This window comes from Typha angustifolia, chromosome 3 (assembly GCF_048772165.1).
Source record: "Typha angustifolia cultivar Huaian chromosome 3, ASM4877216v1, whole genome shotgun sequence".
Taxonomy (NCBI): Eukaryota; Viridiplantae; Streptophyta; class Magnoliopsida; order Poales; family Typhaceae; genus Typha; species Typha angustifolia.
This window is the reverse complement of record NC_133241.1, coordinates 6,392,406-6,416,032: the sequence shown is the minus strand read 5'-3', so window position 1 is coordinate 6,416,032 and position 23,627 is coordinate 6,392,406. Positions and strand designations below refer to the sequence as shown.

The window sequence follows — 23,627 nt, the reverse complement described above, 5'->3', positions numbered from 1 at the left end:
TGTCAGGGTTTCAGAATTTAGATACTCTTCTCTCTTCAGAACTATGCCAGCTGATAATTATGCTGAAATGGTGAATTCAATGACCCAAATGTAGTGTTGCAAGTTGAAACAATCAAAATGTTCAGAAAATTCAGTACTCATGCTTTGAGCTTTGTACTTTGCAGTTAGATTTATGAGGTTAAAATTGGATTCTATAGTTTAAAGGAATGAACCTTTAATTACAACAAAAAGATGAGATAATTATCAGAAGAGAGTAAGAGAAGATAGAAGAAACTTTTTAACACACCCAAGTAATAAACATATTCCCATTCAAATCACAATCCAAACTTTTACACTCTTGACAAGATATACACCACCAACTTCTATCCACATTGTCTTCCTACTCTTTTAACTCATCCAAACAAAACATCACCTTGTAGTGTACAACAAAAGCCATACATTTACATCTCAAAATCAAACAGGTTTAATCCCCTAATCACCATGGTTTAATCCATACTTAGCAAGGATATGAGCAAGCTTGCCTCTTGAAAGTGGCTGCACACAACACCCATTTAAAGAAACGTTTCAATTCTAACAAACAACTAAAACACCAATATTTATGATGACAAAAAAATTGAAAATAAAATCTATACCTTTGAGAGGAAATCATCAGCTCCTGCCTGGATGAAGAGATCTCTATCGGACTGCAAACTATTTCCCGACAACGCGACGATCGGCGTCGAAACTCCTAACGATCTCATCTGTCTCGTGGCCTACAAAGACTTCCAATATTAACATCAAGCCTTCAACTAATAAGATGGTTAGAAGAACAATTAAACCTCATGGCCATCCATGATAGGCATCTCCTTATCCATGAGAATAAGGTCATAAGCCCTTCCTTCCCGGATAAAGTCCACCGCCGCCTTGCCGTTATCCGCCTCCTCTATCCTCACGTTCAACTCTCCCAGTAGCCTTCTCACCACCACCTTCATAAGAAATCAAATCAATCCAAGTATGAGAATAGAATCATACACAGAGGTTATTGACACAACTTATCCAAAACAAAGTAATTCATACTCTATTGATCTCGTTATCCTCGACGAGAAGAACCTTGCAGGTTGATCCATCCATGGCTACGTAGCTAAGAAGTTGTACACATCTTATTAGTGATCTTTTAATGGCGAAGGAGAGCAATTGAGGTGCTTTAAAGCTCTTTGTTCTTCTGCTATGTAACTTAAGGGGGGGTGTTAGTGTTCAAGTTTGGGGGTGTCACGTACTATTAATAGAGGTTCGTTTTCCATTTTAAGGATAGTGAGCTCACTAAGAGTTCTTTTGACCAAACTAGCCTTCTCTCAAACCTTATTTATCGAAATGGATCGCACCCAAATTTTATACTAAAATGGGTAGTATCTTCTATTATACCTACTAAGTAAAATGCTGAATTTATCGACGTTATACATTTAAATTAAAACTCCAAATATACATTTTAGAAAATAATGAAACAATGGGCAAAATTTAAAATTAAAATTTAGAGTAGGGATCCCAATTGCATATAAGAACGTCGATAGTAGATTTTTTACATATCTTTGTAATGATATATTTTATGACCAAAATAGATAATTAAGAATAAAGTTACGGTGCTCTAAGTCTTTTCTTTATATATTTATATATATCTCTCTCGTTTGAGGTTTAATTAAGATTCAATCAAAATTGCTTTATTTGTTTCTCTATCTTCTTTGTAATTACATTTCATACTTGTAAAATGGATGATTCAAAAGTGAGTAGTTTAACTTCTTAATAACACATAGAACAGTTAACATTTTAAAATATAAGACGCTTAACTATTCATCATTTTTCTTTAAATTAAAAAATACTGATAAAATCAATATTATTACTTAGAAGATAAGACGCCAACTGATCCAAAAGTAAAATATTAAACTTATTAGCATTTTATCGACGGCTATAGTAAATTATAACCCTTTTTAATATTAAGTTTAGGGCGTCGAAATAGATCTATTTTGGTAAATAAAGTTCGGTAGACGGCTAGTTTGGTCAAAAATTTACTCTAAGAAAGTGAAGCTCATGTTTCATGGGTGGCATACGTGGCTTCTTCCTGGCCGTTGGATGGGGGGCCAATGGCCTCCAGACATGAGCAGCAAAATGGGGAGGCCCAGAATGGAAATTGGTTAGTAGGAGACGAAATAGAACTAATACACTGTAGTGGGTCTTTTTAGAAACATGCATATAATGTGCTCTATTTAAGAACTTTTGTGGTTAGAACCCTCTATATTTCATCACTTTTAAATTAGATCCTCCATTTTCCTAGGTTAGACTAGATTTAATAACAATTTGAGTGGAAAATATCATTTTAGATGTGGTAAGTTGAGTTCAAGGTGACTTCTAGTCCACGTGGATGCTATACGAGCATGCCCAGCAAAATTATTTTGGAAGATAGTAAATTTGTTCAATAAAAAATACTAATTCGATAAGCAGTTCATGAACTCTTAGTGTAAATAAAATTACTGACTCAAACAATAATTTATATTTATTGAAATCCTCGCGACACATGATATTTTTTAAGTATTGGAGATTGTAATACATATGGACACATCTGCTTATTATATAGATTATACACAACAGCTCTAATTTCATTCAAAATCTAATACAGAAGCTACATATTATTAAAGTCATTAGATGCATGCGGTCGATATACCTAACAGACTTGCATCAAATCTAACAAAAGGTTATGAGATAACTTAGAATTACACTATAAAAGAGGTAAAACTTCCATGTTCCATAATAAAGGGTTGCAACCTCAAAAGTCAAAAACCAAATAAATTATTATTTTTATCTTTTTTAATGAAAACATTCTCCTTTTGGCATAAAAATATAAGAATAATAAACATTTTTTCACAATAAGCTCGACATGGCAGTATTTGACCTCCTACTCCACTTATAAGCAACTATTTCCATCTGACCAAATCTTTGTGGGCCAAATAAGATCAAAGAGCAACACTAAACTCCTCATAAAACCTACTAATTATTCACCTCACTCCCATAATGGAGAGAACAGAGAGAGAAGAAGAATAGCAAACTACTAAGAGAGGAATGGATCACCTCGGATTGTGATGCCATTGGGAAAGTGGAAAGGATGAAGACATGCCACTGTTCATCATGTGCTTCTCCTTCTCCTTCTCCTTCCTTCTTCCTTCTCCTTCTTCTCCACTCTTGTTATTTCCTCCATTTGTCATGGCTTCCACCGCCATCTCTCCTACGCTATGCTATTCTCTTCTCTTACTTCAACTATCTACCTATCTATCTATCTTTCCATGCTCTATCTATATCTATATATATATATATATATGAGAGAGAGAGAGAGAGAGAGAGAGGGGATACTAAAATGGGATGGATTGGGTGGTTGAAGCCAAGATTGCGTTTGGCCCAAGAAACACGTCCAGATAACCAAATCTTATTCGGGATCTCATCTCTCTTATACCATAGTTTAGGAAGAAACACCAATGATAACTTATACTGTACGTCTTATATAAGTATAATAATATTGGTATAGAACGTATTCTAACGTAAACACTCCCTTAGGGTTATTCTTAGATCTTAAAACTTATGGTTAGCATTCAAAAACATTATCATTATGATGAATCATATGTGACTCTAACATATACTCCATTTGTCAAAGAAAGAGATGCCAAGTATATTTACTAAGAAATAATTGATTCAAGAAACAAAGAAAAGAAAGAGAAGAACAACATGAATGCAATCCAATAAAAATCCAAAACTATATAAAGCACACAGAATGTATATAATTGGAGTTCTTCACCACTCTCCAGATTAACACCAACCTCCCCCTCCCTCTCTCTCTCTCTCACCAATATCTACATCTCCTGCAAGAAAGCCTTTTTTTTTTTTTTTGTTCTCTTTCTGTTGTAATGAATTGTTGTTATCCGAGTGCGGCGAATCCTCCACCTCTCATCATCTGCTTAAACTCCTTGAAATTGACCATCCCGTCGCCGTCCTTGTCCACCTTGTGTATCATCCTCCGGCAATCCTCGACGGTCCTGCCTTGCTTCAGGCCCAGGGACGCGAGCACCGAGCGCAGCTCCTCGACGGTGATGAACCCGTCGCCGTTCTGGTCGAACACGTTGAACGCCTCCCGCATGTCCTCCTCCTCGTCCCTCTCGTCCATGATGGTCTGGTACAGCGACCCGAACTCGTCGATGTCGATGCACCCGTCGCCGTTCACGTCGATCTTGTCGATCATCGCCATGAGCTCCTTCTCCGGGATGTCGATCCCTAATTTCTCCAGCGAATCGCCCAACTCCTTCTTCGTGATCCGCCCGTCGCCGTTGCGGTCGAACATCTGGAAGACCCGCTTCAACTCCGTCGGATCCATCTCCGAGTTCGCCAGAATTGGAGAAGATCAGGAAGGGAACAAGGCCCCAAAATGAAAAATTTAAAATAAAAATTAAAAAAAGATTAGGAGGAGAAGGAACGTGACGACGATAATTAGGGCGGTGGGGAGAATTTTTAGTGGTCGGGAGGAAGAGACGTTCTCGTCTTCTTTCCGGAATTGCTCTTTTGTCACGTCGTGGGGTGGGGTGGGGTGGGGGGGAAAGGGAAGGAAGCGCGTAGAGCCGAAGATTGCCTTTTAATAAAGTTTCCACCGACCGTTGGACGCGGATTTGGGCCGTTGGAATTTGCTGCGGATGGTGAGATCCGATTGACACGTGGATGAAATATGATGATGGGTGATGAACCAACCAACCAACCACCCTATTTTTTAGTTTAGGGTTTTCTTTCTCTTTTTCTTTTTAAAAGGAATTTGTATTTTAACACGCATATCAAGCACTCTATTTTAAGGGCTTAATAGATTTTATTTTATTTTTTTAATTATTTATGAGCTCAAAGGTTAGATATAGGAACGATAAAGAGCCAACCTATATAGTAAGCTGCCTAGTCTTGGTCATAGAGAATGTGCTTACCAACTCTACTAGAAATGATTGGTATAAATTTTATTCTTTTTCCTCCAAACTTAAAATCTAAGAGTAAGAGAGATCAACTTGGATCCCCCAAAAATTAGAGTTCTTTCTCATCTAGTCTCTTAGCTTGGGTAAAATATTTTCGTAAGGGTATCTTAGGTTTTGGTAGACTCATCTTTGAGATAAAAGATATTTTGGGTTGGTTAAGGCATTTTGATAATATTTTTAGTCAAGTTAATTTAGTAGTCGGGTTAAATTTAGTTAATAGAACTAACAACATGATAATATATATATATATATGATGAGAGAGAAATATCTAAATAAAGATGTATCAACAACTAATTTGATCAAGGCACCGTCAAACATGGTTGCAATTGTGCTAGACAAAAGTTATGACAACGAGGGAAAGTGATAATGGCACAACAATACAGAGAGAGCATCCGCTGCCTCCAAAAACCATTGCCATAATCAAGGGACAATAGAGAGGCTGAGGGTAGTAACGATGCGACAAAGGTGACGAATCTATGAGAGAGACTGCATGGGCGTCAGGAGAAGAAGCAAGAGATAATCTAGTGATGGAAGGAGCAATATGATGAGTTAGCGAAGCAAAGACGCATTAGCGAAAGAGGAGGTATGATGTGGTTGGAGCTCTCGGCACAGAATAAGTTAGCCAAACAAGAAAGAAGAAAGGGAAGGAGTCTTGCATATTAAGAAACCCGAGGACCACGTAAAAGATATAGGAGGTTAGAGAAAGAGAAAAATAAAGGAAAAGAGAAGAGCTAGGAGAGGGGAGAAAAAATGCCCCGACATTAGAAAACAGTCAGTGAGGAGAAAAGCATGCGACCGAATCTTAGTAAAACTAAAGCTAGTGCAATCTAAAGTATTCTTGAGAAAATATTTTTGGAGAAATTTGGATGTTGACCATGATATTTTAGAGTATTGTTGAAGTTCGAGGGACAGAAAATGACAGCATTATCAAACATTTTAGAAGATAAATTTAGCATATTTTAAGAGAAAATTTTTCTTTAAATACTGTTTTGTTAAAGGTTGGTTTAGTTTATGTTAACTTAGAGATGGGATGTTAATCAAAAAAATTTAGAAAGAGATCACACCTAATATAATTTGGATTATCTAAGATTACCCAATTCAAAACTTGAATCCCACTCAGGTAGATATAGTTATAAAGAAACACAAATTGAATTTATTCAGATTAAAAAAAGAAAATCTAAAGTGATCCTAATTTAATAATTAATGGTTCAGATATTATGAATCAAGACAGCAAATATGTACACATGAACAAAAAGAAAAAGAAAAAAAAAATCCAATCCAATTGGAAACCTAGAAGCATGCAAATTTGACTGCGCTTTAAAATGCGTGCAAAGCCCGTCATCTTCTGACATGCAATCCAATAAGTAGGGCTAACAAAAACTTGCGTGTCGTGATGGCAACTCTTTAAAAACAAATTTAATTTTAATTTTAATTTTGAAATTATTAGGTCTAATTTTGGATGCTAATCGATTTACTCTTCCACAAGTTGATGCTAAAATAATTATTTAATATTTTTTTCATCTAATGTCGTCATAAAGGTGAGAGATACCACAATCGTTATATTTTTTAATATTTTTTTTTGGTTAAAATTGTTAAATATTTGATTATTTTACTCTTTATATTCTCCTGTTTTGAAATAAGCATTAAACAAAAAATAATTAAATTTTTTTTTGCTTCTCTAGTTAATTGTTGCAAAACAAAAGGGCATCTTGGACTTCCTATTTTAAGATAATTATGTGACATAAATAGAAGTTCACCAAAACACCTTAAATTTTGGCTTAACTACTAGGGTACAAATTATATATTTTTGAGATTTTTACAATTACACTTTATATTTTACTTATTTTGTGATTTATATTCCGTCTTTGAGGATTTTGTAACTAGACCTATTATTTTACATTTAATGCACTGGGTTTACTTAGATGGTATTAAAAAGAATATTATGTTGTAATATACAAAATAATTTATAAATATCTAAATTATTCCTATCTTCTTCGTCCTTTTCTCCTTCCCAAAGAAGAAGAAGAAAAGGAGGAGGACAGGGAAGGGTAGGAAAGGTGGTGGCGATGTGGTTGCGACGGCAATAGTGACGGTGGAGAAAGTAGGTAGGAAAGATGGAGGAATATAGAAATGAGAGGAAATATAAGAGATATTTTAGTAATTTGATCTTAGTCAAAATAATATCAGATTATTAAATAAGAATTATAAACTAAAAGAGTTGAATTACAAAATACTGTAAGACGGATTATGAATCATAAATAATTAAATATAAGATTTGATTTGTAAAAATGCTTCCCTTACAAACTATCACCTAACTGCCATACGATCAATTTTGAATGCTTTATGTTCCCATTTACTCTTATTTAGTTAAAAGAATATAGAGAATTTAAGAATAAAATAATTATTTAACATTTTTTTTTGGTCTACATTATTATGAGGTGGATAAGATTAGAAATATTAGATAGCTGAGAAATCTAAATTATCAATCAGATGAAAATCTAACGGTTAAAATCCTTAAGAGTATAATAAAAATACAAGCAAAATTAAAAGATATTTCCATTTTAATAGATGATTATTTATTTTTAAATATATTACTTTGTACATTACTTTTTAATATTTAATATTAAATAATAACTCATATTATTAATTTATAATTATATCTAAGACGTGTAACCCAACGGTTAGATAAACAATTAATATATCTAATTTTTTTTTTTACGTAATGTGGTTTTAGAATCGATATTAGGTACGAATACTAACTATTATAAGCGTTAAATTAAGATAATTAAAATTATAAATTTTAGAAAGGTATCGGAGTATTTGCCAAAAAAAAAATAAATAGAAGAAAGATGAGCAATAGTTTACTGGCCTAAGTGTAGTTAAACCCATCCTCTATTATTACTTCCACCTTTCAAGTGTCTCATTTCTTAAAGCAAAGATTCATTCTTTCAGAAAGAGACCCATCATTAGGGGTGAAAACGGGACGGATTAACTCCGACCCGACCCGCTATCCGACCCGACTCGGATCGGATTTGGATAAAAAATTTCTATCCGACTCGGATACGGATAGAATTTTTGAAAAAAATTCGGATACGGATTCGGATACGGGTCGGATAAATTTTTCGGATTCGGATACGGATATCGGATATCCGTTTACCCGCATATTTTTTTAAATGATTTACAGTTTTTAGTTTGCTTATTTAAATAGTAAGTATTAATATTATTACTAATAATACATTATATATTATTTATAGAGATTAATTTCTCTAATTTTATATATTTGACATACAAAAAAATTATTTGTTATAAAACTCTTAATAATTTTATGTTAATTATATTTAAATAAAATATTATAATTATTTTAATTTTAATTAATATCCGTTTAAGATCCGATTCTTTATCCGAAAATTATCCGTATCCGTTTAGTTAGAATATGATTTTAAATTTTGCTATCCGTCCAATATCCGTATCCGAATCCGTATCTGAACTAAAAATACGGATCCGGATATGGGTTGAACACTATCCGATCCGTATCCGATCCGTTTTCACCCCTACCCATCATGGATCAAGAATGGAAACTATCGCAGCTCCTTTCCTTCAAAGTTTCTCCCTCTTGGGTCTAATGATCATCTATTAGAAGTTTCAAACTATAGCTCAAGAACTGCAATGATAACCCTGCTAACCTTTTATTGTTTCTATTGTACCATTCTGCTCCCTTTTATCTATTTATTACGGAAAAATAAGAACAAGTTTAGATTGACTGCTAGAAGAATTGCAGGAATTTTGATTATCAGGTTTGTCAGTAATAGAGAAATCTTCAATGTATATTTCACTTCTGGTATAAGAATCATTCGGAAATTTCTGACATAAAATTGAAGTAGTTTTTGTGAGTAAATGTGCAAAGAAAGATTAATATATGAGAAAATACAAAGAAAGCAACCACAAAGGGCTGATCTCTGCTTGCTATTCACCAATGATTGCATGAATTGAGGACATTTAATATGCAAGCAAGAATGATTTAATCTTAGACCTTATGCGTTTGTGGCTTCCATCAGTTGAGATTCAAGAAAAAGGAGAGATTAGATAGAGGAGATACACATGCTTGGCATTTGATTACAGCTGCAGCAAAATCTGTCAGAAATTAAAAGCAGTTGCTCTGCAGAAGCAAAACAAATGATGCCTTCCAAAGTGGTTTTCTTGAATGAGAGTGTTTACAGGAGTAACAGATTGATCTTGATTCAGAAGTTGCACCAAGTGCAGATCAAGAGAATCACTTTAGCTTTTTAATTCCCATATTACTAAGTACATTCAGAAGCCATGATGAACTCATATCATCTCTAGGGCTAAAAAACCAGAACATGATATTGATTCGAAAACAGTCAAGTGAAGAAGAAAGAAAGGGGAAAAAAAAATTGATACTTACAGCTCGAATATTTCAGACATTGCCAAGCTGCTAAAAGTTGTGTTGCAAGAATAGATCTTCTTGCGGCGACGCAGGTCCAATCTCTTCCTCCAAGCACCTCAAACCGTCCCCCGCGCTGCTTCCCACATTCCTCCCATCGGAATTCTTTGCATCCATGTCGGCCTCTGAGACTGATGACTTCCTCCTTTGCGATGAAGTCACACTTGGAAATGTTATCCATGAAGGAGCCCGATACTCTATTCGCTGGTCATCTCCATCAACCAAATCATTCTCAGAACATGACTGATTGGATGATCTCTGTGAGGCCTTCTTATGCATCCTACTGCTCCCCAGAACGACCTCTGTAGGTAATATCGGTTGCTCATTACTCGGACTTCCCATCAGTAGGGCAAGAGCTCTCTCTAAGGCAGTCGTCACCTTATCCATTGAAGGCCTATCTTTTCCCCTCATTCTCACACACTTACATGCTATGGCGGCAATCTTCTTAAGGGCCTCAAGGTCAGCAGGAGGTTTGAGTACTGGGTCTAAGACTGTGGAGATGTCACCTGCTTTGATTAGTGGAACTGCCCATTCTACAATATTTCCTTCTTCAAACTGCATATCTATTGCTCTCCTACCACTCAAAATTTCTAACAGGAGAACTCCAAAGCTGTAGACATCAGATTTTGTCGTCAAGTAGTGAAGTCGGTAGTACTCAGGATCCAGGTATCCAAGAGTTCCCGCAGGGAGTTCAGATAACGGGGAACTACTGTCAGCAGGGCCCAATAAAGAGAGGCCAAAATCGGCAACACGGGCATTATGTTCTTCGTCAATTAGAATGTTTGATGACTTGATGTCTCTGTGAATAACTGGTGGGCAAGCATATCCATGCAAGTACTCTATGCCGCGAGCAGCCTGGACTGCAATGGTCACCCTTCTGACCCAGTCTAATTGCTCCCGCAAACATGAATCTTTGCCATGAAGGTGCTGATGCAAGGAACCATGAGCCATGAACTCGTACACCAAAAGTCTCTCGCCACCTTCTTCGCAGTAACCAAGTAGGTTGAGCAGATGGGCATGGTTTAGTCTTGAGAGCAGATCAAGTTCCGTGTGGAATTCCTTAGAGGTCTTCTTCATGTCAGATACTTTTATAGCCCGCTTAACTGCTACCAGAGTTCCATCTTTCAAGATCCCTTTAAAAACACATGAGAAACTACCTTTTCCTACTTGTGATTCCTCGCAAAAGCCTCCCGTCGCCTTCTCCAGCTCTTCGTAAGTGAACATTTGAGCCCTTCTAATCTTGAGGTCCTCCATATCGGGCCGGACTTTCATAGACTCCTTGTGGAAAGAGTATACTCGGTTCTTTGTCATTTTGAGTTCAGAATCTGAGCATTTACAGTTGTGAAGCTTATATCGAACATAAAGAAAAGCAACCACAGACACAGAGCTCACCAAGACAACCGCAAAGACGATCTCTGCAACAAAGATAGGCATTTGAAGAGAGAAGAATTTCCGGTTCTTTGATTTCTTCTGAGACAAGCAGGAGGACGTGCACTCCTCCGAGGCACAGCTGGAACAATTGAACTCACACAGGCGATCCGCCGTCAAATTGCAAGGCAAGGACTCATAACTTCCTTCGGGGCAACCAGTACTGCATGGCAAGCATACTCTAGAATTCGCAGGCTTGCAAATCTTACTTCCCAAGCTTAGATGCCTGAACTCATAATAACCAGGGCCGCAAGGATTTGAAGCGCAAATTCCAGGAGAGACCGCCATTGGTATCGACCAAGGACCTCCTGTGCCCCAGCAGAGTGGCCGAAGGGATGTCCCTGCGAGGACACCACAGGTGAAGTAGTCACCGGCTGAAATCTCATACATCTTTGACTGCTTGGGAGGAGGTACACTGTTTCGAAGAGTAAATCCCCAGCAAACCACTTGGTGATCAACACTCTTTATTCCACAAGCATGAAACCTGCCCCCAACGACAGAAACCATAGGATCCATGGGTACAATATTCACATTCCCCTGGCCTAATATACCTGAAGAAGACTGCCTCGTCTCCAAGCTCTTACCCCAACAAAAGACCTGAGCATTCTCTAACGTCCCGCAGACATGAAACCCACCGGCCGAAATGGATTGAAACCTCATACTCCTCGGCGTCAAGTCGATCACACCGCTCCCAGTCTCGTCCCCCCAACAAAATGCCGTTTGGTTACGGGAGAACAACCCGCAGTTAAATACCGAGCCGGCTGAGATGGCTGAAATCCCTCCGGCGAAAATGTGGTTGCCGGTCATGTTATAGCCCCAGCAATCGATCAACGAAACGCCTCTATGGGTTCCTTTGGTCGGAATTCTTAGGGCACAGAGGTGGTCATCGCCGGCACTGACTTCGGAATACTTGGCGCCTTCCACCATGGGCTGAGGCACACCCATCTTTACATAGATGTTGCTACCCCAACAGTAAGGTTGGCTTGTATCCAAGAGGAGCCCACAAACAAAGCCATCACCTGCTGTAAGACCCAAGAGGGGGAGTCTGAAAGGAGCACCATAGACAATGGAAGCATCTGCCCCAAAGCAAGTGACAAGATGAGACCCATCTGAGTTCAAACCACAGAAGACTGGGCCATTCTCTCCATATGAGACAGCAATGGAAGACATGGACCCAAGTCCTAAGACACCAACTCCAAGAGCACAAGAAATTAGCACCAAGAATGCAACTTGAATGAAGACGGACTCGTCATGCCTTTTGGTGTTCATGTTCACGATCCAGAGTAGTACAAGCTCGACTAAATTAATTCTTCCCGACCCATTTCAGAAGAGAAATTCTACTACTCAATTACCCCAAAACTCAAATGGTGAAACATGATAAGAACCCTCCTACAGAGATAATAGAAGAAGGGCATCAAGTCTAGTTAAAAGAAGAAGTTAGTAAGAAAATATAAAAGAACTCACCGCCCATCTCCAAGCCCTTCCCTCTCTCTTTCCTAGAGAAATGCACCTTAAAAAAACCTGGAATAGTGGAATGCGTAATTCAAATATGGTAAGCACTCCAAAATCAAAACTTTTTTTCACCACAAAGAGAAGAAAAAAGAGGCACTTTTGGCGCATTTGATCGAATACCCAATTACCAAAAAAACACACAGCAGATGCTAAAATGATAGACTTCTTGTTACCTGCTTCAAAACAGAGTCTTTTCAAAGTTCAACTCCATTCCCATTGCAGCATAATGACTAACTTGCCAAGGTTACATGGTCTAGGGCCCTTGGTAGGAGAGCAGAGAGGGTGGAAGACTGGTACAAGGATACAGAGAGAGAGAGAGAGAGAATAGAAGGGCAGAGCGAGAGAGATGGGGAGGTCTTCAATGGCATTAAATTTGAGTTTCTGGTAGTAGGCATGTGTAGGTGGGGATCATTAATGAGAAATAAATGCTCTATGTTTCCATGCCTGGATCTCTGCACACTTGTCCATCAATTCGAATTCCTCTGCAAGATTGCTGCACCTTTCCTTTTCTTCCCCTTCTTTTTCATCCTTTTCTTTTTTAATTCTTCCTTTCTCCATCTCTCCCTTTCCCTCCCAGTCTCCCTGAATCACTTCACCAAACCATGCTACTTTCTTTCTTTAAAAAAATAATAATAAAATTTATTTACAAGTAAACTAGTTCATATCACCAATCTCTCAAAATGAGATAGTAATGTATAGAAGATTTCTTTTTATTTTTGGTCAAAGATATAGCCTTTATACTTCAAAAAAAATACTTGCAGTAATTTGCAAATAAAACCCTAATAAATTGTTTGGGTCCATAAAGATTGTTGGAAAATTTGTAATGGCTAGCCAACTGGAGTAGCTTGGCAGGATGAACTGTATGCATTTATGGAGTCATAGAGTATATACCACATCATCACTAGATAAAAGATAAAGTTGTCTCAAAATATTAATCTGGACACTAAGTTTGATGCATTACAACCGTAATTATTCTTCTTCTCTATTTATAAAAAGGCCCAAAGTATTGGAAGAGTAATGATGCAAATTACATCCCACACCCTCTATTTTTTTTATTAACCAAAGTTGACAGAAAGATATTTTAAAAAATATATAAGTACTGAGAAAGATATTGGAATTTCAAATTTACAAATAAAGCCCCCTGTTTTCATTATTTGCGAAGTAAGTCCTTGTTTTATTTAAAAAAAGAAAGGAAAAATTGACATCATTTTATAATTTTCTCAATTATGAAACATGTTGGTATTAAATCATAAATTCTTTTTAATGGGAAGTGACTTCTTAAAAGTCCTAAAGGTGATGAACTGTTTTTTTACAGTTGTCCTTGCTTGCTTTCTACTCACTCTTGCCACTTCCTGTGACTTTGAAGATGGAAATTTTATTATTACACCCCTCACGAGGTTTTCAGGAAAAGTGCAACTCTTCCGAGGCTTTAATTTATATAGAAATAATTAAACTTAGGTACTTAAGTGTAAAACTACTGCCCATTTTTATATAAATTTTCTTATTTACTTTTTGTGATATTTTCGTAAGCTGTAAAAAATAAAAATAAAAAAAGAGACAGAATTTAAGAGTAAGATTGTCAGGTTAAAGTGTTATAAAAAAAGAAACAAGGGGGTAACTGTAAAAATAGGCTATAATATAATTAACTCTTAAATATACATAGAATTGGTCGAGTTTTCTACCATATATCCTAGAGATAATGAGTTAATTAAGTAGTTTTTTTAATATTCTGTTTTCTTATAGTTTTGCAGTTTGACCCCTATATTGTTTTATTATTTACAAGCCACCAGATTTACCAAAATGATAAAGTAGTAGCCAATCTATATTACTTAGGGTGAAAACGGATCGGATACTGATCGGATAGTGTTGAACCCATATTTGGATCCATACTTTTAGTCCGGATACGGATTCGGATATCGGAGGATATCAAAATTTAAAACAATATCCTAACTAAACGGATACGTATAATTTTCGGATAGAGGATCGGATATATTGATTAAATTTAAAAGAATTATAATATTTTATTTAGATATAATTAACATAAAAATATTAAGAGTTTTATAACAAATAATTTTTTTATGTCAAATATGTAAAATTAGAGAAATTAGTCTCTATAAATAATATATAATGTATTATTAGTAACAATATTAATATTTACTATTTAAATAAGCAAATTGAAAACCGTAAATCATTCAAAAAAATATGCGGGTAAACGAATATCCGATATCCGTATCCGAATCCGAAAAATATATCCGACCAGTATCCGAATCTGTATCTGATTTAAACTCTATCCGTATCTGAATCGGATAGAAATTTTCTATCCGAATCTGATCCAAATTGGGTCGGATAGCGGGTCGGATCGGAGTTAATCTGATCCATTTTCACCCCTAATATTACTCGAATAAATTAATATACAATTAGTAAGGATATGCATTTAATTTTAGAATTTAAGGAGAAATAGACTAGATTTTGACACTAGGTTGAATAAATGACTATGATATGGATAAGGATTATGAAAATTCGTGCAAATCTTAGTCCATAATTAGCCTCTTTGTTTAAAAGGTTAATTATATTTAGGCTCTTGAACTATAGCTTATTTATTTCTTTATGATGGTTTGACCCATTCAAATATTTAATATCTCTCAGAAGTCCTCCGATATTGTTAAAGAAAAATATTGAATCACAAAATATAAAAATAGACAAGAGGCTCTATATAAAAATAGTTAATAGTTCGAGGGTCTGGATGTAGTTATGCTTTGTTTAAATAATAATTAGAACGAGGACAAAGTAATGCACATGAGAGAACCATCCTTCTCTTGGAATTTGAAGCACTAAATTATTAATATATAAAGATATGAACTAAATATTATTAGTATATAATTTTGAGTGTATATATTTCGTATAGTTGATAATAATTTTTATATATTATTACAAATTAAAAAGTCAAATACACAAACAGGTATTTAATCAATTAATTTTGAGCATAACTTGAATTATTAAGCTTGAATTAATTGAATTCAATTTGAATCTAATTTGAGCCGACTTTGAGCTCGAGCTAACTCGAGCTAAGCCTTTTCAAAACCGCATAACAAACAAATAAAATTAAAAAAAAAAATCAAACATGATCTACATTTAATAAAATTAAATTAAATATTTAACAAAATTAAAATTTATTTTGTGCCTATAATATAATATAATATATTAATTAATGAATATAAGTTGAAGTTTGACTTTGAGTACTTAAATTTGGGAAATTTGCCATATGAAAAGAGTTTCCAATTTTGGGAGTTATAATAAATTTATTTTGTTGCTTGGTCTCTCTGGGGTTGTACATTAATACCATTTACTATTAAAGTGGTAGTTGCTATCATATACTGCATACTAATAAATGGTTACTATTTACTTGTAATATAACAAATACCTAGTTCAAGTGAGTAGTGGCTTTATCAGGCCATTTAATGTGTGACCAAAATTGGTATTCATTATATGGGTATATAATTTTTTCTCCTACCTAGCTGAAATTAAAATTCCACCGATTTCTAAGTTAGGGCAATCATTGACTAATTATGAATACACGAAATATATGTCGCTATGTGAGAGAGAGAGAGAGAGAGAAAGGGACTTAATGGATATAATTTTCTTGCTCACTTTAAGGGCGAAGAAACCCTTAGACTGGACGGTAGGAAATACTGAAGAACTATTCTGTGTGAGCTCATAGCAGATGGAGATTTGGTGTGTGCCGACCCAACTAGGTCAGTACGATCATGTTGTTCGATATGCATAGCCATATTAATTATGCGTAAAAGTGAATAAATGTATATGATAGAATTTAAGTGGATACAATTAAAATTGTTAGATATGTGTAAATTATGCGTTGGCGACGTATCTGACGGTACATTTACATCGCACCGAATACTAATCAGGTCTTGTACTTGATGGGCCGGGACTCTCTTGGTCCATCGGCCTGAGGCTTACTGAGCCCTTTGTTACATGATATAAATACATAAATTTCACTATATAAACCCTAATAAGAAAGATCATACAAACACAGATAGGTCTGGACCTCTTAATTTTTTTTCCTTGGGTTGAGATCAAGCCTGGCCTCATCAAAGGGCTCCCGGGCTTGAAGTTGAATTGAGCCCAAGTAGAAATTTTTACTACCTTCAAGTTTAACTCAACAGAGAGAGGGAAAAGGTTTTTTCGTTTATAGAAAACAAATAATATTGAATACTATAGATAATTTCACTTAGATCACTTATTTCTACACACACCCTCTTAATTTCTTTTTAGTAATAAACGCTTTAAATTATTGAAGACGACGTTAATAAAAACAGTGAAAAAAATAAAAATGCCCGTAAAAATATAGGATATAAAAGATTAGGTTAACGAATCTCTTTCTTTTTCTATTCATTTAAAAAATAAAAGGCGTAAAATTTACAAATCTACTCTCACGATAAATCACGTGATAATAGATTTTCTAGTGAAAAAAGTGAAAAAAAGAGGGGTATAAAGTGAAATTACTTAGAAAAATATAAAAATAAAATAGGAAATTTAACATCGATTGTTATTAAAAGAAAATTATTATTTTAAATCCGGTTTACCTAAGGCTAGAAGTGATATTTTCTAAGTCCGATTCTTGATAGTATGTATTCGATGATTTTGATTGCACTTAAAAAAATATATAAATAGGTTTAGAATCTAAACAAGTGCGATTGAAGCCGTTGAATGTGTTATCGGGCAGTGACAGAAAAGATTGTTTTTAAAAAAAATAATTAAACTATAATTACGTGACAGAAAACAACGCAATCTAAGTAATCTTAAGCACCATTCGGCCATTCCACACCACCACTCAGTTTCAGACAAGTCGAGCAGAATCTCCCCTCACCCAATGCCCACCAATCACAGCCCTCCCTTCCCCTTGTCACAGTGCCACGTCCCCACAACAAGATAACACCCATTTGCCTCCATAACCTCTTCGCTCGCTGCTCACCCATTCCTTATCCGACCCCCTCCTCTCCCTCTCCCTCTCCATCGCTCCATGGCCACTCTCAAACCCCTCCACCAATCCCTTCTCCGCCACCACCACCACTCCTCCACCACCACTACCACTACCACTACCACTACCACTCATGACTTTACTTCATTTCTCTTCAAGCCCACCAAAAGATTCAACTACAAGCTCTCCTCCAACCTCTCCTCCTCTTCTTCTTCTATAACAACTTCTACCACCCCAACCACTTCTACCACCTCCTTGGACCTTCTCGCCCACCACCTCTCCTCCGCCGACTACCGCCAGGCCGACGAGGAGACGCGTCGCCTGCTCATTGCCCTCGCAGGCGACGCGGCCCAGAAGCGCGGCTACGTCTTCTTCTCGGAGGTAAAGTTCATCTCGGCCGACGACCTCCGGGCCATCGACCGGCTGTGGCGGGCCAACAGCGGCGGCCGCTTCGGGTACAGCGTGCAGCGGCGGCTGTGGGAGAAGGCGAGGCGGGACTTCACACGCTTCTTCATACGTGTGGGGTGGATGAAGAAGCTCGAGAGTGAGGTGGAGCAGTACAATTATAGATCTTTTCCTAGCGAGTTCATATGGGAGCTTAAGGATGACACACCTGAGGGGCACCTTCCATTGACGAATGCACTCAGGGGGACTCAGCTGCTTGCATGCGTTCTCACACACCCTGCATTTGAAGAGGATAAAGAAGAAGAAGAGATAGAGGACAATGGTGATAGTGGTGGTGAACAGAAGAGTGTGGAGAAGGGAAGGGAAAGGCCAAAACTCATGAACTTTAAAACTGATTACTCCTTTTAATTTACTAGCAACAAGAAGAGTTGTGAGGAAAATAATGAAAAAAAAAATGCAACTTCAAAACTGATCCTTCTACTATTTAAGTTGGTAAAAATCTATTTTTGTGTTCTTTCTTTCTTTTATTTTATTTTCTTTCTTTCTTTTCAATGCAAACTATGGAAAATTGTGGTTGTGATGGGTTAAATGTTTGATCATTCTTTTGTCGACATCTAAACACCTTTTTGCATATGAAGGCATCTAAATGGGACAATGGAGAGAGGACAAGGATGTGGACACTAATTTAAGTACATTGCATGAGTTCCGAAGCTACATGAGCAGATGAACTAGGAACAACTACACATTTCGAGGTAAAACAACCTCAGTGATTGGTTTCTTAAGATGGTAAACTGAAGCAATGAGACAGCCAAACATATAAAAATAAAACACCCATTACTTGCAATTATCCTCTGATCTTACAACATGATAAGTATCGAAGATTGATGTTTGGCAAACACTATCTTCTGGAAAACAATATTTGATAAGTTTTCATGTACAATAGATACTAAATTGCAACATTAGGGTCTAGGGTCAGAGAGAAAGGAGGGAGTCATGACTACCACTGGTGACCAGGAGGTGTTACAGCTTGTTTGGTGGCAGGCGGATTAATTGGATGTTCAGGAAACTGAACCCAACCCTCTTTTTCAACTCTAGGTATGCTGGTCACTGACAGGTTGGAAAGAAAATTAGGAACAAATAATAGAACTTGCAACACCATCAAGCAAATTTTAGATGAAGAGATTTAAGATTTATAACTTTACATCGACCATTCCCCAATTTGTAGTTCTGTGGCTGATGTCATGCACAAGGGCAGAGTCTCCTGGTATATTCATGTGAACCATCACATGTGAGCATGTCCTCCATTTGTGTGTATAAGCATGCCCCTGGATTCTGGAGAGCCAGAGAGCAACAGAATCAAAATTTATAGGCATGGCTTAGTGCAGTCCTTTAACTATCCAGAATTTTGAGAAGTCATACAAAGAAGTATGCATAAATAAACAAAGTCAAGTGCAAGAGTAGGCAGAATTTTGAAACATCAAATGAAGCATCAGGGTATGAAAAGAATAAACATCCAGCTAAAGCCTGCTCTTCCCCCCAGTATGCCAGTCCTTAAGCAATTCAAGCTCAGGGACTTTGGCCACAACATGTATTTTGAGGTGATATTTAAAACAGATCATTTGGTATGTGCTGCAAATTAACCTTCTATTCTTTATCAACTGAAACTAGAGATGATCGATGTATAAGAAAGACGAACCCATGCAATATAAACAGATAAATCTCTTCAGTCAAAGGCAATATGCTTCTAAAAGAATCACAATAGCCAAATGCCTGGAAGTCAGGGGCATATAAAGGTACATGTGCATTTCAATTGTTTTATGTAATTAGTTCATAATACAAAAGCAGGATAATATAGGAAAAATTGGAAAGAATAATGTAAGCCGTTAGTGTATATAAACCCTGTGATTTTGATTAAAATAGAATCTGTGGGTGAAGAATGATGATATTTAAACAGGAAATTCGTCGTGCAGATTCATGCATGCAGGACCTATGTGAAGCGGCTGGCCAACTATAAGCATATGCAGCCACATCAGCCAACATAGACTGGATCCTAGTGGATGTACTTTTTAGAAGCGAAAACAAAGATTCCAATTTAGAACGTCTTAGTTCTTCTCCACATGCAACATACACAGACAGAGAATACTTTCCTGCTTCTAATTTCTTAGGTTCTCATCAAATTTTCACCTCTGATCAAAGTGGGGGAACAATAAAAGCTTTATGAGCAAACAAAGCTATCACAGTAAGATGAAACATGGAAACTTACCATATGGTTGGGAGCATCATCTACAACTTCAGCAGGCTGATCTTCTCCAGTGCTCGCAAAGCAACCACTCTTGCAGCTCATATGTTTCTGCAAACTGATTTAAAAAAAATTAATTAATTACATGGTACTGGAATAGTTGCCGAGATATATCATGAAGGGAAAAGTCAAACATGACAATAACTCACCCTCATCAGTCATTACACCAAACATCAAATCCAAAATGGTATATACAAGCAATGAAGAAAGACACACTTGTCACAAGAAATTGCATATATGAATTAATTGAAATCCATATTTCCTATCAGTAAACTATTTGGTCATTTACTGATAATGAAGTCCATATTATAGATCAGCAGAAAAACAATTTAAAAAATTACAATTAAAAATTTGTAAAAAATGAAATGGACTTACAGTTCACATTTGTTCAGTAGAAAAAGCCTGTTAGGAACACATGATTGGCCTTTTGTTGTGCACACAGAATTACAGGATTCCCCCTGCCTATCTTACACATAAGGTTGTTGTAAAACAATTGCCAAAAGTTTCCATCACTTGGCAAATAACAAATACAATTAAGAAAAGGACAGCCCTTACCTTGCAACTAGGATGTCAATGCCTGCCAATCTAGCTTCAGAATTTGACTCTATCAACCCTAACATGACAATTGTGCAGATCATTTATTAGAAAATAGTGTCAAACATAGTAAAAGGAAATGGAGTGCATTTCTGCTCATGCAGAAGAGTAAACAATAGGGATTAGGTATATAAGCAAAAGGATACATGCAAGCAAAGTTATATAAAACCAGGAAATTTTAGATTTAAATGTTGATACAAACTTCAATTAATCTAAGAAATAGTTGTATATTTTGTCTGTATACTTGATAAGTAACAGATATGTACTCCATCACAGGATAAAAAAACCAAGCAAAGATATTAAATTGTAGTGAGGTACCTGAAAAATTGAACCGCAATTTATAGCAGTGATGAAAGTCGCTAGCATAGGCATTCTCATGAACCTGAAATATATATCACGTGTTTATTAGAACTAATATCAATGAAGAACATAGAACTTATGATCACAATGGTAAGCGAAAATGGACAAAGTAGGAAACAAATGTATGCCTTCCAACCATAAATTTGTTATTTTCTTACCCAATTGTGTTAATGCTTGTGTTACAAACTTCACATCTTAAAGTATGAAGTAAGCAAAATAACTAGTTCTAAGATCATTGAAATAAAAGAGGAAAGAAATTTTCTAAAGCTAATAAAATAGACAATAATATTAAGGTGACAGAAGAAAGAAGATTCATGGAAGAGAAAAGTACCACACTTGCAGAATTATGGCGGCATCTTCCAGCACAGAAATCAAAAGCACTAGCATAAGTACCTGCAGAAAAACAAGGGAGATTTGCATATTGGCTAAAAAAAGGCCTCTTTTCAACAAAAAAACAAGTCCCGTAAGTATGATACCTGCGGTAACAGGTTTAGCTATCTTCATCTTCACTGCAAGATCTTTATCCGTCTGTCACAAAGGCCATGCCCAAACAATGACTTCAAATTTAGTTTTTCAACGGAAGAATCCAAAGTCCTCGAATAACTTACTCTGGATGGGTCCAAGCAGCATGACACACAATATTCATATGAATTGCAACATTGTGAGGCGAGGTTGCACCCCCTGGATAATGCAATGCCAAATTTAGTATTTATTTCAGATGAACATACCCCAAATAATAGCTCCCCTGAGGAAAAAAAAAATTGAATGGAACAAAAAAACTAAACTCACTGACAAGAAAAGCGGCCCCCCACTTCTGGACAGCAGCGGGACCATGGATCAACTGAAAGGGCACTGCACACATAACCTACAAAATGCGCTTAGTTAAGTAAATAAGAAGAATAGATCCAGTGACCTCTGATAAGAGAATATTAGAATAGAAGCTCAGATTAAATTATGCATATTTGGTTGGTTTACTACCATTGTCATCTGATAGCAAGTAGCGCCCCTGAACAGTATTCTTGCAAAACCTATTTCCTGGAAAGCCAATCTCCTTCCTACAGGCAGTTTAAAATTTAAACGTCATCACCATTCTTTTTATATTACAAAAGTACGCTGCTCCTGGCCATTTATTTGATTCAATTAGAGCCTTAGAGGAGGAAAACAAAAAACGCTAACAATTCCAAGCAAATCAAATGATACAAACAAGGTACAGGAAAAGAAAATTTGTAACCCAGTTCCGCTATCCAATTTAATGACATGCAACCACTCAGTATTGCACTAAGTAAGCTCATCTTCAGCCCTACTGGTTGAGATAGTTTTCCATTTCTTTTATTCTTTCTACCTTTACTATACCTCATCAAGCATCCAAATTGTTCAATAAAGCAACAATATAACTGCCACATTTTCATGAAACTAAAAAAAAAACCTTCTTGATATCTATCACAAATCTTAAATATAATCAAAACTATCTTAAATAATTGCAAGAACATAAACCGAATTTAATGATGGCGTCACTGGCACTTAGAAATCCAAAGAACCAATAAAAGCTACGGAATGTAACTCTTACGATCCACGAGATCAAAACCTAACAAGCCCCAAACACCATCATCTGATCAGTGATTTCAAAAGGAGGTGCTGTAGATCGGTCAAATATCAAAACTTGGAGGGGGAAATGAGAGAGATTTTGGATATAATTACCGGGTTCCGGAGATCGCGGTAGAGAAACCGAGGGCGGCCAAGATCCCAAGAATCGAATAGAGATTTCCTAAGACGAGATCGAAGAAAGATTTCACCATTGCAAATAAAGCTCATTAGGGTTCCGAAGCGATGGAATTAGGCATTTGAACTTCTCTTCCTCGCTGTTCACTCTCTCTCTCTCTCTCCCTGATTTCTTTGGGAATTGGGAAACAATCGCCATGCAATTTAATTCTCTGAGAATGGATTGGGCTGTGATTTGGGCCTGGATAGAGCCCATAGTATAATATAAGGTTTAATTACACCAACACCCCTGAACTATAGCTTATTTTCACATAGACCCCTTATTTATTTATTTCTTATGACTTCTCACTTCCTCACATATTTTTTTCTCTAAGATAAGTTGTTAACGAGATTACGAAATAACTTAAATAATATCGTCTTCATTAAATAAATATATATTTGGAAACAATATTTCGAATTAGATTGGTGATAAAAAAAGGAAGATAGAAAGCTAAAATAATTTTTAAAATGAAAGGCATGAACGTTATTTGGACTAAAAATTATACTGTTACGATTTAAATATAAGTATACTGTAATCATTAGTTAATATATCAACACTATTAATTTGGGCAAAAGAATTAAATTTTTTTATTAATTATGGTCAAGGTTAATTTGAAGATATGTTTAATATAATAAGATTTATAGGAGTTGTTTCGAGTGCAGTGTGAATATGTGCCTATTGATCATGTATATTCGAAGATTCTACTTGTGTGTAAAAAGAAATACCTAGACGATCAAATTTAATAAAAAAAATTAATTAATACTAATCTCTAACTTTTTATTTTATTTAAT

The 23,627-nt window shown here is 36.1% G+C and overlaps 5 protein-coding genes across 7 annotated transcripts; 1 reads left to right on the top strand and 4 right to left on the bottom strand.

Moving 5' to 3' along the window:
• Window positions 1-298: 298 nt before the first annotated feature.
• Window positions 299-3,268, bottom strand: LOC140758321 (two-component response regulator ORR41-like). Of its 2 annotated transcripts, none has more exons than XM_073094433.1 (4): window positions 3,097-3,268; window positions 819-965; window positions 633-752; window positions 299-534 (listed from the first exon to the last, which is right to left on the bottom strand). In XM_073094433.1, the coding sequence occupies exons 1-4, from the start codon at window positions 3,112-3,114 to the stop codon at window positions 472-474; spliced, it is 348 nt and encodes a 115-aa protein (XP_072950534.1). In that variant the 5' UTR covers window positions 3,115-3,268; the 3' UTR covers window positions 299-471. The 2 variants fall into 2 exon arrangements, with proteins under 2 accessions (XP_072950534.1, XP_072950533.1); XM_073094432.1 differs by lacking the exon at window positions 3,097-3,268 and adding an exon at window positions 1,057-1,236.
• A 481-nt stretch (window positions 3,269-3,749) lies between these two features.
• Window positions 3,750-4,605, bottom strand: LOC140758094 (calmodulin-like protein 3). Its single transcript, XM_073094122.1, has one exon. The coding sequence runs from the start codon at window positions 4,385-4,387 to the stop codon at window positions 3,935-3,937; it is 453 nt and encodes a 150-aa protein (XP_072950223.1). The 5' UTR covers window positions 4,388-4,605; the 3' UTR covers window positions 3,750-3,934.
• Window positions 4,606-9,184: 4,579 nt separating this feature from the next.
• LOC140758509 (serine/threonine-protein kinase-like protein CR4) lies at window positions 9,185-12,806 on the bottom strand. Its single transcript, XM_073094706.1, has 3 exons — window positions 12,597-12,806; window positions 12,376-12,432; window positions 9,185-12,300 (listed from the first exon to the last, which is right to left on the bottom strand). The coding sequence occupies exon 3, from the start codon at window positions 12,178-12,180 to the stop codon at window positions 9,475-9,477; it is 2,706 nt and encodes a 901-aa protein (XP_072950807.1). The 5' UTR covers window positions 12,181-12,300; window positions 12,376-12,432; window positions 12,597-12,806; the 3' UTR covers window positions 9,185-9,474.
• A 4,601-nt stretch (window positions 12,807-17,407) lies between these two features.
• LOC140758178 (tetrapyrrole-binding protein, chloroplastic) lies at window positions 17,408-18,338 on the top strand. The gene has a single exon (XM_073094265.1). It carries the CDS (start codon window positions 17,462-17,464, stop codon window positions 18,230-18,232), a length of 771 nt encoding a protein of 256 aa, XP_072950366.1. The 5' UTR covers window positions 17,408-17,461; the 3' UTR covers window positions 18,233-18,338.
• Window positions 18,339-18,641: 303 nt separating this feature from the next.
• Window positions 18,642-22,983, bottom strand: LOC140758177 (uncharacterized). 2 transcript variants are annotated; one of them, XM_073094264.1, is made up of 12 exons: window positions 22,776-22,983; window positions 22,056-22,132; window positions 21,867-21,942; window positions 21,686-21,758; window positions 21,554-21,605; window positions 21,409-21,470; window positions 21,036-21,099; window positions 20,679-20,736; window positions 20,499-20,585; window positions 20,088-20,181; window positions 19,022-19,156; window positions 18,642-18,931 (listed from the first exon to the last, which is right to left on the bottom strand). In XM_073094264.1, exons 1-11 carry the CDS (start codon window positions 22,871-22,873, stop codon window positions 19,064-19,066), a joined length of 834 nt encoding a protein of 277 aa, XP_072950365.1. In that variant the 5' UTR covers window positions 22,874-22,983; the 3' UTR covers window positions 18,642-18,931; window positions 19,022-19,063. The 2 variants fall into 2 exon arrangements, with proteins under 2 accessions (XP_072950365.1, XP_072950364.1); XM_073094263.1 differs by having other exon boundaries at window positions 19,027-19,156.
• Window positions 22,984-23,627: the final 644 nt, after the last annotated feature.

Excerpts from the sequence above, each read along its gene's own strand:
- LOC140758321 (XM_073094432.1), bottom strand. The coding sequence starts at position 1,110 with ATGGATGGATCAACCTGCAAGGTTCTTCTCGTCGAGGATAACGAGATC. Across the intron at positions 966-1,056 it reads AGGATAACGAGATCAATAGA|GTGGTGGTGAGAAGGCTACT; the intron begins GTATGAATTACT and ends TTTCTTATGAAG. Across the intron at positions 753-818 it reads CTATCATGGATGGCCATGAG|GCCACGAGACAGATGAGATC; the intron begins GTTTAATTGTTC and ends AAGTCTTTGTAG.
- LOC140758178 (XM_073094265.1), top strand. The coding sequence starts at position 17,462 with ATGGCCACTCTCAAACCCCTCCACCAATCCCTTCTCCGCCACCACCAC.
- LOC140758094 (XM_073094122.1), bottom strand. The coding sequence starts at position 4,387 with ATGGATCCGACGGAGTTGAAGCGGGTCTTCCAGATGTTCGACCGCAAC.
- LOC140758509 (XM_073094706.1), bottom strand. The coding sequence starts at position 12,180 with ATGAACACCAAAAGGCATGACGAGTCCGTCTTCATTCAAGTTGCATTC.
- LOC140758177 (XM_073094264.1), bottom strand. The coding sequence starts at position 22,873 with ATGGTGAAATCTTTCTTCGATCTCGTCTTAGGAAATCTCTATTCGATT. Across the intron at positions 21,606-21,685 it reads GCTGCTTGGACCCATCCAGA|ACGGATAAAGATCTTGCAGT; the intron begins GTAAGTTATTCG and ends CCTTTGTGACAG. Across the intron at positions 20,737-21,035 it reads ATTGCGGTTCAATTTTTCAG|GGTTGATAGAGTCAAATTCT; the intron begins GTACCTCACTAC and ends TTGTCATGTTAG.